The sequence below is a fragment of the Sminthopsis crassicaudata genome, chromosome 5 (assembly GCF_048593235.1).
Source record: "Sminthopsis crassicaudata isolate SCR6 chromosome 5, ASM4859323v1, whole genome shotgun sequence".
NCBI lineage: Eukaryota > Metazoa > Chordata > Mammalia > Dasyuromorphia > Dasyuridae > Sminthopsis > Sminthopsis crassicaudata.
The window spans coordinates 127,999,034-128,012,968 of NC_133621.1; the positions used below are offsets into that span (position 1 = coordinate 127,999,034).

The window sequence follows — 13,935 nt, forward strand, 5'->3', positions numbered from 1 at the left end:
ACCTACTATTTGTTTCAATTCAAAAAGAATTATTAAATAACTACTGTGTGCCAGATACATAAATTTTAGATTAGATACATAAATTTTAGTCCTTGTCCTCATTAGGTGTGCTGTCTACTAGGCGGATAGAGCCTATATAGATAACTCTAATATTGAAAAATGCACACATACTTGAAGACTATATGATATGATGATATGATATGATATTACTCTATGAGGTATAAAGTGGGAAAGAACATTAGCTATCAAGAATGAGGATAAAAAGGGGGGACGGAGCCAAGATGGTGGAGAGGACACACATGTCTGTCTAAGCTCTTCCTTACTCTCAGACTACTACTTTTGTGGAACAGCCTCAGAATTAGTGCTTGACTATGAAACCCACAAATATTGGAAGTACAACACATTACCAATAAAAGATATTCTCAAAATTTGCCAGAAAAGGTCTGTTTTTGTTCACGGGCAGGGGCAGTTAGACCAGACTCAGTGTCAGGCTAGTTGGTAGTGAGAGCACGGAAGGCAGCTCATGCTGAGCAGACCAGAGTGGGGCGGGGTGTGATCTTTGCTGGCAGAAAATTTGCAGGGAGAACTTTACCAGTATGGCTACTTTGCTCTGGCAGCAAGCCAATGTAGATCAGCAGAGAAGCTATAAACATAGGAGGTAAAGACTGTGACACCAAAACATTGGTGTTTTTCAGGACCTGGTCACACCCATTCAGCACTGGGAGGGACTCAGTATGATCTTAGCTCACAGATGCTGATCCCAGCACAGATCACTGCTGCTTCACTGCTACTTCCTGTTGTCTGCAGAGGAAGGTTGGTAACATCACCCTGCCCCCAAAGCAGACTACAGTTGTTTTTTTTGTTTTTGTTTTTGTTTTTTTGTCAAAATGAGTAAAAAGGTAAAGTGTGCTCTAACTATAGATAGCTTCTATACTGATAGAGAGCAGACTTCAAATCCTGAGGATAAGCATATTGTCTTTAGATGAAACCCCAAAGGGGAATATGATCAGGTCCCCACCACACAAGGCTCTCATAGAAGAAATTTAAAAGGCTCTCACAAGAGAGCTAAAATAAAAATGGGGAAAGGAAAGGGAAGCTTGGCAAGAGGGCCTGGATAAGTCTGTTTACTCATTAAAAGATAGAGTGGATAAAGAAATCAACTCCTTGAAAACCAGAGTTACTGAAATGCATGAGGCAAATGGTGCACACAAGTTTAATACTGTGGAGGGGCTTAAGGGAGATAGAAAAGAGAAAAGCATACTCTGGGTTTAACAAGATGGCAGGAAATACAGAATTAGTAATTTTCCCCATAAATGTGAATGGGGTAAACTCCCCCATAAAGCAGAGGTGGATAGTAGACTGGATTAAAAGTGAGAATCCTACAATATGCTGTTTGCAGAAAACACACTTAAAGTAGGGTGATACATACAGAGTAAAGGTAAAAGGCTAGAGAAGAATCTATTATGCTTCAGGTGAAGTAAAAAAAAGCAGGGATAGCCATTCTGATCTCAGATCAAACAAAAGGAAAAATCGATCTAATTAGAAGAGATAAGGAAGGGCACTATATCTTGCTAAAGGGTAACATAGACAATGAAGCAATATCAATACTAAACATATGCACCAAGTGGTGTAGCATCTAAATTCTTAAAGGAAAATTTAAGAGAGCTGCAAGAAGAATTAGACAGCAAAACTATAATAGCAAGAGATCTCAACTTTGCACTCTCAGAACTTGATAAATCAAACCACAAAACTGTAAAGAGGTAAATAGAATACTAGAAAAGTTAGGTATGATAGATGTTTGGACAAAACTGAATGGAGACAGAAAGGAGAACACTTTCTTTTTAGCAGTTCATGGAACCTATACAAAAATTGACCATATATTAGGACATAAAGACTTCAAATTCAAATGCAGAAAGGCAGAAATAGTAAATGCACCCTTTTCAGATAATGATCCAATAAAAATTATATTTAAATATAAATAAAAATAAATAAATTAAAAATAAATAAAATGGAAAGCCAAGGGAAAATAGACTAAAAGGTAATGGGAAACTAATCTCATTCTAAAGAATGACTTGATGAAACAGGAAATCACAGACACAAAATTTCACCCGAGAGAATGACGACAATGAAATGTCATACCAAAATGTGTGGGATACAGCCAAAGTGGTAATAAGGGGAAATTTTATATCTCTAGGAGCCTACTTGCATAAAATAAAGAGAAAATCAATGAATTAGGCTTGCAACTAAAAAAAGCTAGAAAAAGAGGAAAGTAAATCCCCCCCCAGTCAAACACTAAACTTGAAATTCTAAAAATAAAAGGAGGGATTAATAAACTAAGAGGTGGTTCTATGAAAAATCCAACAAAATAGATAAACCTTTCGTAAATTTTATTAGAAAAAGGAAAGAGGAAAATCAAATTGTTAGTCTTAAAAATGAAAAGGGAGAACTTGCCACTAATGAAGAAGAAATTACAGCAATAATTAGTAGCCCAACATTACACCAATAAATTTGATAACTTAAATGAAATGGATGAATACCTTCAAAAATGTAGCCTGTCCATATTAACAAAGGAAGAAGTAACTTGATTAAACAGTCCCATTTTAGAAAAAGAAATAGAACAAGCTATTAATCAACTCCTTAAGAAAAAAACCCCAGGACTAGATGGATTTACATGTGAATTCTACCAAACATTTAAAGAATGATGAACTCCAATACTATATAAAAAATATTTGAAAAAAAAATAGGGATTGAAAGAGTCCTACCAAATTCTTTTTATGATACAGACATGGTACTGATACCTAAACCAGGTAGGATGAAAACAAAGAAAATTATAGACCAATCTCCCTAAGGAACATTGATGCAAAAATTTTAAATAAAATACTAGAAAAAAGATTACAGAAAAATCATATCCAGAATAGTATTCATTGACCAAGTAGAATTTATATCAGGGATGCAGGGCTGTTTTAATATTAGGAAAACTAACATAATTGACTATAACCAAATTAACAAAAGTCATATGACCATCTCAATAGATGCATTTGATAAAACACAACACCCAATCCTATTAAAAACACTAGAGAGTATATGATTAACTGGATTTTTCTTTAAAATAGTCAGTAGCATCAGTAAGCATCATATGTAATGTGATAAACTGGAACCATTTCCAGTAAAATCAGAAGTGAAACAAGGTTGCCCACTATCACCATTACTATTCAAAATTGTTGTAGAAATGCTAGCTTTGGCAATAAATGAAAAATGAGATGAAAAAAAGAGATTGAAGGAATTAGAATAGGTAATGAGGAAACCAAATTATCATCCTTTGCAGATAATATAATGGTATACTTAGAGAACCCTAGAGATATTACTTTTTTTCCCTAGAGATATTACTAAAAAGCAATTATAACTTATTCACAACTTTAGCAAAGTTTCAGGATACAAAATAAATCCACACAAATCCACAGCATTTTTATACATCACCAATAAAATCCAACAGCAAGAAATACAAAAAGAAATTCCTTCAAAATAACTGTTAATAGTATAAAATATAATGGGATCAATCTGTCAAAGGAGAGTCAGGAATTATATGAGCAAAATTACAAAATACTTTCCACACAAATAAAGTCAGATTTAAATAATTGGAAACATATTAAGTTTTCTTGGATAGGCCGAGTGAATATAATAAAGATGAAAATACTCCCTAAACTAATCTATTTATCTAGTGCTATACCAATCACACTCCCAAGAAACTATTTTAATGACCTAAAAAAAATAACCAAATTCATATGGAAGAACAAAAGGTCTAGAATTTCAAGGGAATTAATGAAAAAAAAAAATCAAATAAAGATGACCTAGTTGTACCTGATCTAAAACTATATTATAAAGCAGCAGTCACTAAAACCATTTGGTATTGGCTAAGAAATAGATTGATTGATCAGTGGAATAGGACAAACCCAAAGATCCCAACTTTGGGGATAAGAATTCATTATTTCACAAAAATTGCTGGGAAAATTGGAAATTAGTGTAGCAGACACTAGGCATTGACTCACACTTAACACTGTACACCAAGATAAGGTCAAAATGGGTTCATGATCTAGGCGAAAGGAGATTATAACTAAATTAGAAGAACATAGGATAGTTTTCCTCTCAGACCTGTGGAGGAGGAAGGGATTTGTGACCAAAGAAGAACTAGACATCATTATTAATCACAAATAGAAAATTTTGATTATATCAAATTAAAAAGCCTTTGTACAAACAAAACTAATGCAAACAAGATTAGAAGGGAAGCAACAAACTGGGAAGACATTTTTACAATTAAAGGTTCTGATAAAGGCCTCATTTCCAAAATATATAGAGAATTTACTCTATAATAAATCCCGCCATTCTCTAATTGATAAATGGTCAAAGGATATGAACAGACAATTTTCAGATGATGAAATTGAAACTATTTCCACTCATATGAAAGTGTTCCAAATCACTATTGGTCAGAGAAATGCAAATTTTTTTTTTAATTTTTATTTTATTTTATAATTATAACATTTTTTTTTGACAATACATATGCATGGGTAATTTTTTACAACCTTATCCCTTGCACTTACTTCTATTCAGATTTTTTCCCTTTGTCCCCCAACCCCCTCCCCCAGATGGCAAGCAGTCTTATATATGTTAAATATATGACAGTATATTCTAGATACAATATATGTGTGTAGAACTGAATTTTTTGTTGCACAGGAAGAATTGGATTCAGAAGGTAAAAATAACAGTTTACACTCATTTCCCAGTGTTCCTTTTCTGGATGTAGCTGGTTCTGTCCATCATTAATCAATTGGAATTGGATTAGCTCTTCTCTATGTTGAAGAAATCCACTTCCATCAGCATACATCCTCATACAGTATCATTGTTGAAGTGTATAATGATCTTCTGGTTCTGCTCATTTCACTCAGCATCAGTTGATGTAAGTCTCTCCAAGCCTCTCTATATTTCTCCTGTTGTTCATTTCTTATAGAACAATAATATTCCATAACATTCATATACCATAGTTTACCCAACCATTCTCCAATTGATGGACATCCATTCATCTTCCAGCTTCTAGCCACTATGAAAAGGGCTGCCACAAACATTTTGGCACATACAGGTCCCTTTCCCTTCTTTAGTAGTTCCTTGGGGTATAAGCCCAGTAGTAGTATGGCTGGGTCAAAGGGTATGCACATTTTGATAACTTTTTGGGCATAATTCCAGATTGCTCTCCAGAATGGTTGGATTCTTTCACAACTCCACCAACAATGCATCAGTGTCCCAGTTTTCCCACAGCCCCTCCAACATTCATCGTTATTTGTTCCTGTCATCTTAGCCAATCTGACAGGTGTGTAATGATACCTCAGAGTTGTCTTAATTTGCATTTCTCTGATCAATAGTAATTTGGAACACTCATATGAGTGGAAATAGTTTTAATTTCATCATCTGAAAATTGTTCATATGCTTTGACCATTTATCAATTGGAGAATGGCTTGATTTCTTATAAATTAAAGTCAATTCTCTGTATATTTTGGAGATGAGGCCTTTATCAGAACCTTTAACTGTAAAAATTTTTTCCCAATTTGTTACTTCCCTTCTAATCTTGTTTGCATTAGTTTTGTTTGTGCAAAAACTTTTTAATTTGGTGTAATCAAAATGTTCTATTTTGTGATCAATAATGGTCTCTAGTTCTCCCTTGGACACAAACTCCTTCCTCCTCCACAAGTCTGAGAGGTAAACCATCCCATGTTCCTCCAATTTATTTATGATTTCGTTCTTTATGCCTAAATCTTGGACCCATTTTGATCTAATCTTAGTATGTGGTGTTAAATGTAGGTCCATGCCTAGTTTCTGCCATACTAATTTCCAGTTTTCCCAGCAGTTTTTGTCAAATAATGAATTCTTATCCCAAAATTTGGCATCTTTGGGTTTGTCAAAGATTAGATTGCTATTTTTCTTCACTATCTTGCCCTGTGAACCTAACCTATGCCACTGATCAACTAGTCTATTTCTTAGCCAATACCAAATGGTTTTGGTGACTGTTGCTTTATAATATAGCTTTAAATCAGGTGCACTTAGACCACCTTCCTCTGACTTTTTTTTCATTAGTTCCCTTGCAATTCTCGACCTTTTATTCTTCCATATGAATTTTGTTGTTATTTTTTCTAGGTCATTAAAATAGTTTCTTGGGAGTCTGATTGGTATAGCACTAAATAAATAGATTAGTTTGGGGAGTATTGTCATCTTTATTATATTCACTCGGCCTATCCAAGAACACTGAATGTCTTTCCAATTATTTAAATCTGACTTTATTTTTGTGGCAAGTGTTTTGTAATTTTGCTCATATAATTCCTGACTCGCCTTTGGTAGATATATTCCCAAATATTTTATACTATCGACTGTTATTTTGAATGGAATTTCTCTTTGTATTTCTTGCTGTTGGATTGTGTTGGTAAATGTATAAAAATCCTGAGGATTTATGTGGATTTATTTTGTATCCTGCAACTTTGCTAAAATTCTGAATTATTTCTAATAGCTTTTTAGCAGAGTCTTTGGGGTTCTCTAAGTATAACATCATGTCATCTGCGAAAAGTGATAATTTGATTTCTTCATTTCCTACTCTAATTTCTTGAATCTCTTTCTCGGCTCTTATTGCCGAGGCTAGAGTTTCTAGTACTATATTGAATAGTAATGGTGATAGTGGGCAACCTTGTTTCACTCCTGATCTTACAGGGAAAGGTTCTAGTTTATCACCATTACATATGATGTTTACTGAAGGTTTTAAATATATGCTCCTTATTATTTTAAGGAATAGTCCATTTATTCCTATACTCTCAAGCGTTTTTAGTAGGAATGGATGTTGGATTTTATCAAATGCTTTTTCTGCATCTATTGAGATGATCATATGGTTTTTATTAATTTGATTATTAATATAGTCAATTATACTAATAGTTTTCCTAATATTAAACCAGCCCTGCATTCCTGGTATAAATCCCACTTGGTCATAATGTATTATCCTGAGGATGATTTTCTGAAGTCTATTTGCTAATATCTTATTTAAGATTTTAGCATCAATATTCATTAAGGAAATTGGTCTATAGTTTTCTTTCTCAGTTTTCGATCTACCTGGTTTAGGTATCAGTACCATGTCTGTGTCATAGAAGGAATTTGGTAGGACTCCTTCAATCCCTATTTTTTCAAATAGTTTACATAGCATTGGAGTTAGTTGTTCTTTAAATGTTTGGTAGAATTCACCTGTAAATCCATCTGGTCCTGGGGACTTTTTCTTAGGAAGTTGGTTAATAGCTTGGTCTATTTCTTTTTCTGAGATGGGACTATTTAGACTACTTACTTCTTCCTCTGTTAATCTGGGCAAGCTATATTTTTGAAGGTATTCTTCCATTTCATTTAAGTTATCGAATTTATAGGCATAAAGTTGAGCAAAGTAGCTCCCAACTATTGTTCTAATTTCCTCTTCATTAGTGGTGAGTTCACCCTTTTCATTTTCAAGACTATCAATTTGCTTTTTTCTCTTTCCTTTTTTTAATCAGGTTTACTAAGGGTTTGTCTATTTTGTTGGTTTTTTCATAAAACTAACTCTTAGTTTTATTAATTAATTCAATAGTTTTTTTACTTTCAATTTTATTAATCTCACCTTTTATTTTTTGAATTTCAAGTTTTGTGTTTGTCTGGGGGTTTTTAATTTGTTCCTTTTCTAGCAATTTTAGTTGTAAGCCCAATTCGTTGGCCCTCTCTTTCTCTATTTTATGCAAGTAGGCCTGTAGAGATATAAAACTTCCCTTTATTACTGCTTTGGCTGTATCCCACACATTTTGGTATGATGTCTCATTATTGTCATTTTCTTGGGTGAAGTTATTAATTATGTCTATGATTTGCTGTTTTACCCAATCATTCTTTAGTCTAAGATTATTTAGTTTCCAATTATTTTTTGGTCTATTTTCCCCTGGCTTTTTATTAAATGTTATTTTGATTGCATTATGGTCTGAAAAGGATGCATTTACTATTTCTGCCTTATTGCATTTGATTTTGAGGTTTTTATGCCCTAGTATATGATCAATTTTTGTATAGGTTCCATGAACTGCTGAGAAGAAAGTATATTCCTTTCTGTCTCCATTTAGCTTTCGCCAAACATCTATCATATCAAACTTTTCTAGTATTCTATTTACCTCTTTGACTTCTTTCTTATTTATTTTGTGGTTTGATTTATCTAATTCTGAGAGTGCAAGGTTGAGATCTCCCGCTATTATAGTTTTGCTATCTATTTCCTCTTGCAGCTCTCTTTAATTTCTCTTTTAAGAATTTAGATGCTGCACCACTTGGTGCATATATGTTTAATATTGATACTGCTTCATTATTGATGCTGCCCTTTAGCAGGATATGATGCCCTTCCTTATCTCTTTTAATTAGATCAATTTTTGTTTTTGCTTGATCTGAGATGAGGATGGCTACTCCTGCTTTTTTGGTTTTGCCTGAAGCATAATAGATTCTGCTCCACCCTTTTACTTTTAGTTTGAATGTCTCACCCTGTTTCAGGTGTGTTTCCTGTAAACAACATAAAGTAGGATTCTGACTTTTAATCCAGTCTGCTAACTGCTTCCTCTTTATGAGGCAGTTAGCCCCATTCACATTTATGGTTAGAAGGACTAATTCTATATTGCTTGCCATCCTATTAACCCCTGCTTATGCTTTTCCCCTTTCCTTCCCTTTTACCCTCCTACCCAGTATTAAACTGGTGAACACCATTTGCTTTTCACAGCCCTCCCTTTTTAGGATCCCTCCCCCACCTTAAAGATCCTCCCCTTATTTTACCCCTTTTCCTCAAAATTTCTGTATTCCCTTCCCCTTAGCTTACTCCTTCCCTCTCACTTTTCAATGAAGTGGAAGAAGTTTCACCATAAATCGAATATGTCTATTGATACACACTATGTTCATCTCCCTCCTTTCTTTCTCTCAGATATAATAGGTTACCTTTGCCTCTTCATGAGATGTAGTACCACCACTTTACACTTTTTTATGATATAATTTCCTTTCCACCTCTAGTTTCTAAGACAAATTGTACATATGTTCTTTACATATTTTTTTGACAGAAGTATAGTTCTCAAGATTTCTTTTTACCTTTTTAGAAATCTCTTGAGTTCTGTATTTGAAGATCAAACCTTTTATGTAGGTCTGGTTTTTTCATCAAAAATAGATAGAATTCATTTATTTCGTTAAATGTCCATCTTCTTCCCTGGAAAACGATGCTCATTCTTGCTGGGTAAGTTATTCTTGGCTGCATACCAAGTTCCTTAGCCTTTCGGAATATCATGTTCCAGGCCCTGCGTTCTTTTAATGTGGACGCTGCTAGATCCTGGCTTATCCTTATTGTGGATCCTCCATATCTGAATTGCTTTTTTCTAGCAGCTTCCAATATCTTTTCCTTTGTCTGATGGTTCTTGAACTTGGCCACTATATTTCTTGGCGTTTTGATTTTAGGGTCCCTTTCAGTAGGTGATTGATGAATTTTTTCAATGTCTATTTTACCCTCTGTTTCCAGAATGTCTGGGCAGTTCTCTTTGATAATTTCCTCGAAAATGGTGTCCAAGCTCTTTTTTTTCCTCCCATTTTTCAGGGAGTCCGATTATTCTCAAATTGTCTCTCCTGAATCTGTTTTCCAGGTCTGTTGTCTTTCTGGTAAGGTACTTGACATTCTTTTCAATTGTTTCATTTCTCTGGTTTTGCTTGACTACCTCTTGGTTTCTCCTTGAGTCATTCATTTCTACTTGTTCCAGTCTAATTTTCAATGATGTATTTTCTTCAGTCACTTTTTTTATATCTCTTTGTAATTGTCCAATTGAGTTTTTATCTTCTATGGAATTTTTTTCCATTTTATCCATTTTATTTTTAAGAGAGCTGTTTTCTTTTTCCAGCTCACTAATCCTATTTTCCTTGGAGTTGTTTACCTTTTCCAGCTCACTAATCTTGTTTCTCAATGATTTGATTTCTTTATCCACTCTGTCTTTGAATGCATGGGATGACTTCTCCAGGCTCTCTTGCCAAGCTTCCCTTTCCTTTTCCCATTTCTCTTCCAGCTCTCTTGTGAGAGCCTTTTTGATTTCCTCTATGAGGTTCTTTTGTATTGAGGAGCAGCTTATATCCCTCCCAGGGGATACATCTGGGGACAGTCTGTTCCTAGTCTCCTCAGCATTTGAAGTCTGCTCCCTCTCCACACAGAAGCTGTCAATGGTTAGAGCCCTTTTGAATTTTTTGTTCATTTTGTCAGAGTAGGAATCAAAGAAAACAAACTGACAAGAGAAACAATTGGTCTGTTTTGCGGGGGATGGGGCTGGATGGTATTAATGGGCTTCCTCTACAGACTGGGGGTAGGGCAGCAGAGAGCCACTAACAGAACAGCAATGACTGTACTGAATCTGCGCTCTGAGGCTACGAGAACGCACCGAGTCAGTCCAGGTGGGGGTTGGGGGTGGCTGGGCTCTGAGAGAAGCTGGCTTTCTGGGGTTTTAATCTTCACCTCCGGTGTTTCACCCTCTCCGCTGCTCCTGGCTTGCTGCCAAGACGGAGCATCCACACTGGGGCAAAAGCCCTTTCACAGAAATGGCAGAGATCACACCCCTCCCCCTCCAGTCTGAGCTGTGTGAGCTGCCTGTCTTGCTCTGGCTGCCTGCCCTCAGTCTGCGCCCAGTCTGATTGACCCTCCCCCAAGCAAACACAGATCTTTTCTGGCGACTTTCAAGGATGTCTTCTCTTGGTGATTATTTGTGGATTTCTTTCTGGGTCAAGCATTAAGTCAGAGGCTTGTCATGAAGTAAGTTCTGAGAGAAAACGAGGAGCTCAAGCAGCTGTCTGCCTCCACACCGCCATCTTGGCCGGAAGTCCAGAGAAATGCAAATTAAGACAATTCTGAGATACCACTACACACCTGTCAGATTGGCTAAGAAGATAGGAAAAGATAATGACGAATGTTGGAGGGGAATGTGGGAAAACTGGAATACTGATGCATTGTTGGTGGAATTGTGAATGGGTCCAGCCATTCTGGAGAGCAATTTGGAATTATGCTCAAAAAGTTATCAAATTGTACATATCCTTTGATCTAGCAGTGTTACTACTGGGTTTATTTCCCAAAGAGATCTTAAAGAGGGGAAAGGGACCTGTATGTGCAAAAATGTTTGTGGCAGCCCTTTTTGTAGTAACTAGAAACTGGAAATTGAATGGATGCCCATGAATTGGAGAATGGCTGGGTAAATTGTGGTATATGAATGTTATGGAATATTATTGTTATGTAAGAAATTTCCAGCAGGATTAATACAGAGAGGCTTGGAAAGACTTACATGAACTGATGCTGAGTGAAATGAGCAGAACCAGGAGATCATTATTTATTTCAACAACAATCTAGATGAGGATCAGTTCTGATGAGTGGCAATGAGAGGATCCAATTCAGTTCCAATTGATCACTGAACAGAACCAGCTACACCCAAAGAAGGAACACTGAGAAATGAATGTGGACTTCTTGCATTTTTATTTTTCTTCCCAGGTTATTTTTATCTTTCTAAATCCAAATTCTCTCGTGCAGCAAGAGAACTGTATAAATATGTATACATAAATTGTATTTAAGATATACTTTAACATGTTTAACATGTATGAGACTGCCTGCCATCTAGGGAAGGAGATTTAGGGAAGGAAGGGAAAAGTTGGAACAGAAGTGATTGCAAGGGTCAATGTTGAAAAATTATCCATGCATATGTTCTATCAATAAAAAGCTATAATAATAATAATAATAATAATAATAAAATGAGGTTTCAAAAAAAACCTCTCCCTGGTTGTGAAGGTAACATTTGAGTTGTTTTAAAGGATGGGTATGAATTAAGTAGATCATAGTACTATAGAGGGAATGGAATGAATACTGCAAACATGGAATTTGTGAGCAAAGAAACAGGAAAATGACACTAAAAATTTAGTTTTACTAGATAGTTTATGAGAATAATAGACAAATTTATAATAAGAATTATAAGAACACTTATAAGTAAGGTGTAAATATGGAAAGTTAAGGTATTACAGAATTGTAGAGGGCCTAATGTGTGCATACACAAATCGCCTCAGCATAGACTTTATTTTCTTAATCTATACAAGGTCTTATTTCAGAGGATTGTTTTGGAGAAGGCATTTTGTAAGCCTATATGCCCTATATTATCTATGTTATCCATATTATGCTATCTATATTGGATGCTAGGATAAGTTGTATGAATTTTATTTGGTTGATAATAGAAAAGCATTAAAGAGATGGATCTGACCAGATGGATAAAGTGATCTCTTTCATGGAAAGAATAGCCAAAATATTAAAATCTTTCACTGAGTGGCCAAAGATATCAAAAATCTCAAAATTTCTGCCTAGTTTTAAAAATTCTTCTGTAAGCATAGCATACTGGACATGATATAATATCTAGTTTCAAATTATGCCTTATTTACATACTGACTATGATTCTCAACAAGGCCTTTAACTTCTCTATGCCTCAGTTTCTTTTTTTATTTTGAATCTTTGATCTTAGGATCTCTTACTGTCAACTTCACTGCACACTATAATCAATGTATCTACCTCTAACAACTCTGTTCTCATTCTTATTGTTGTTTCAATTCTACTAAACACTGAAATGTATAAAGAATTGAAAGTTGCCAAGGGAAACCAGATAACCCAGTCTGTTAAATCTGTAACTTGATATTTTCTAACTCTGAATTAGGTCTAAATTTAGCTATGTATCTCTCTGCAAAATAAGGTGCTTGGATTTTGTGCTAGCTATTTTCCTTAATCCTCAGAAGACTTTTTTTCTCCTCCTTCTGGTTTCTCAGTTATATTTTGGTTAAAGTTACCAGGTTATTGTATGAATGTTGCTTACTAATTTATAAATCTCTAAAGAACAGTGTTTACATATAACTATTTGGGGTAAAACATATTTAAGATAATTATAAAATAATTGAGCATATTTGTATTATACATATTTAAATCTATTTTATCAAACTTATTTTTCCCACTAATAGTACATGTCAGATTATTTACTTTTCACATATTTTTTTAAATGTTGTGAAGAATGCTGATGTTTCAAATAATTTTTATAAAGTAATATGTAACTTAGAGCTTCTTTTTAACTGTCTATAGTACCCACAGAGAAAATTCAATTTAAATCTATTGACAAAATAATATTTTATTATATCCTTAGGATTTATATGTGGATAGTATTTTATCAGTGCCAGAGAAGCTGAATTCTAAGTACACTGCCACTATCCTACAGATTTTAAAATCCTAATTTTATTTACTTGTATTTTTCTCTATACAGATTCCATTCACTGTCTGAAAATTCAGGATGCAGTTCTTAAATATGAACGATCAGTGGAACTTAAAAAAGCACGATGTATAGAACTTGAAAGAAAAGTTAAGAGTTTAGAAAACAAGATTACTGGACTACTGGAAGAATTATCAGAAATAAGAAAAATAAAATCCCAGTTAGAGCATCAAAAAGTAGAATGGGATAGAGAACTCTATAGACTCAGGTATGGGATACCTAAGTTTAAATAAAGACTTGAAATCATTTCTCTTACATTGAAGCATTGTGTCAGAGGATATGAGGTTATTAGTAAGTCGGAAATGACGCATCTTTAAAATCATACTCTACTGAGACCTAGTTAATCCTTTTAAAACTCTATGGGATATGTCTATTTTCCTGTTTGGAATAATTTCCAGAATTCCCTCTATTACTATGTGATTTTACTTTTTGAAGGACAGAATAGTGTTTTAATCAACAAACATATATCAAATGTCTTCTGGGTGACAAGTACTGTTCTAGGCACTGGGCCTACAAAGACAAAAATGAAATGCCATAAAGGAGTTTACTTTCAGTACAAGAATACAACATG

At 34.5% G+C, this 13,935-nt stretch overlaps 1 protein-coding gene across 1 annotated transcript in view; it reads left to right on the forward strand.

The window, feature by feature from the left end:
• Positions 1-13,935, forward strand: part of LOC141543252 (ankyrin repeat domain-containing protein 26-like) — a 98,324-nt gene that overhangs the window by 51,060 nt on the left and 33,329 nt on the right. Inside the window, exon 15 of the mRNA XM_074268192.1 lies at positions 13,359-13,572. Coding sequence (XP_074124293.1) covers positions 13,359-13,572 — 214 coding nt within the window. The remainder of the gene's footprint in view (positions 1-13,358; positions 13,573-13,935) is intronic.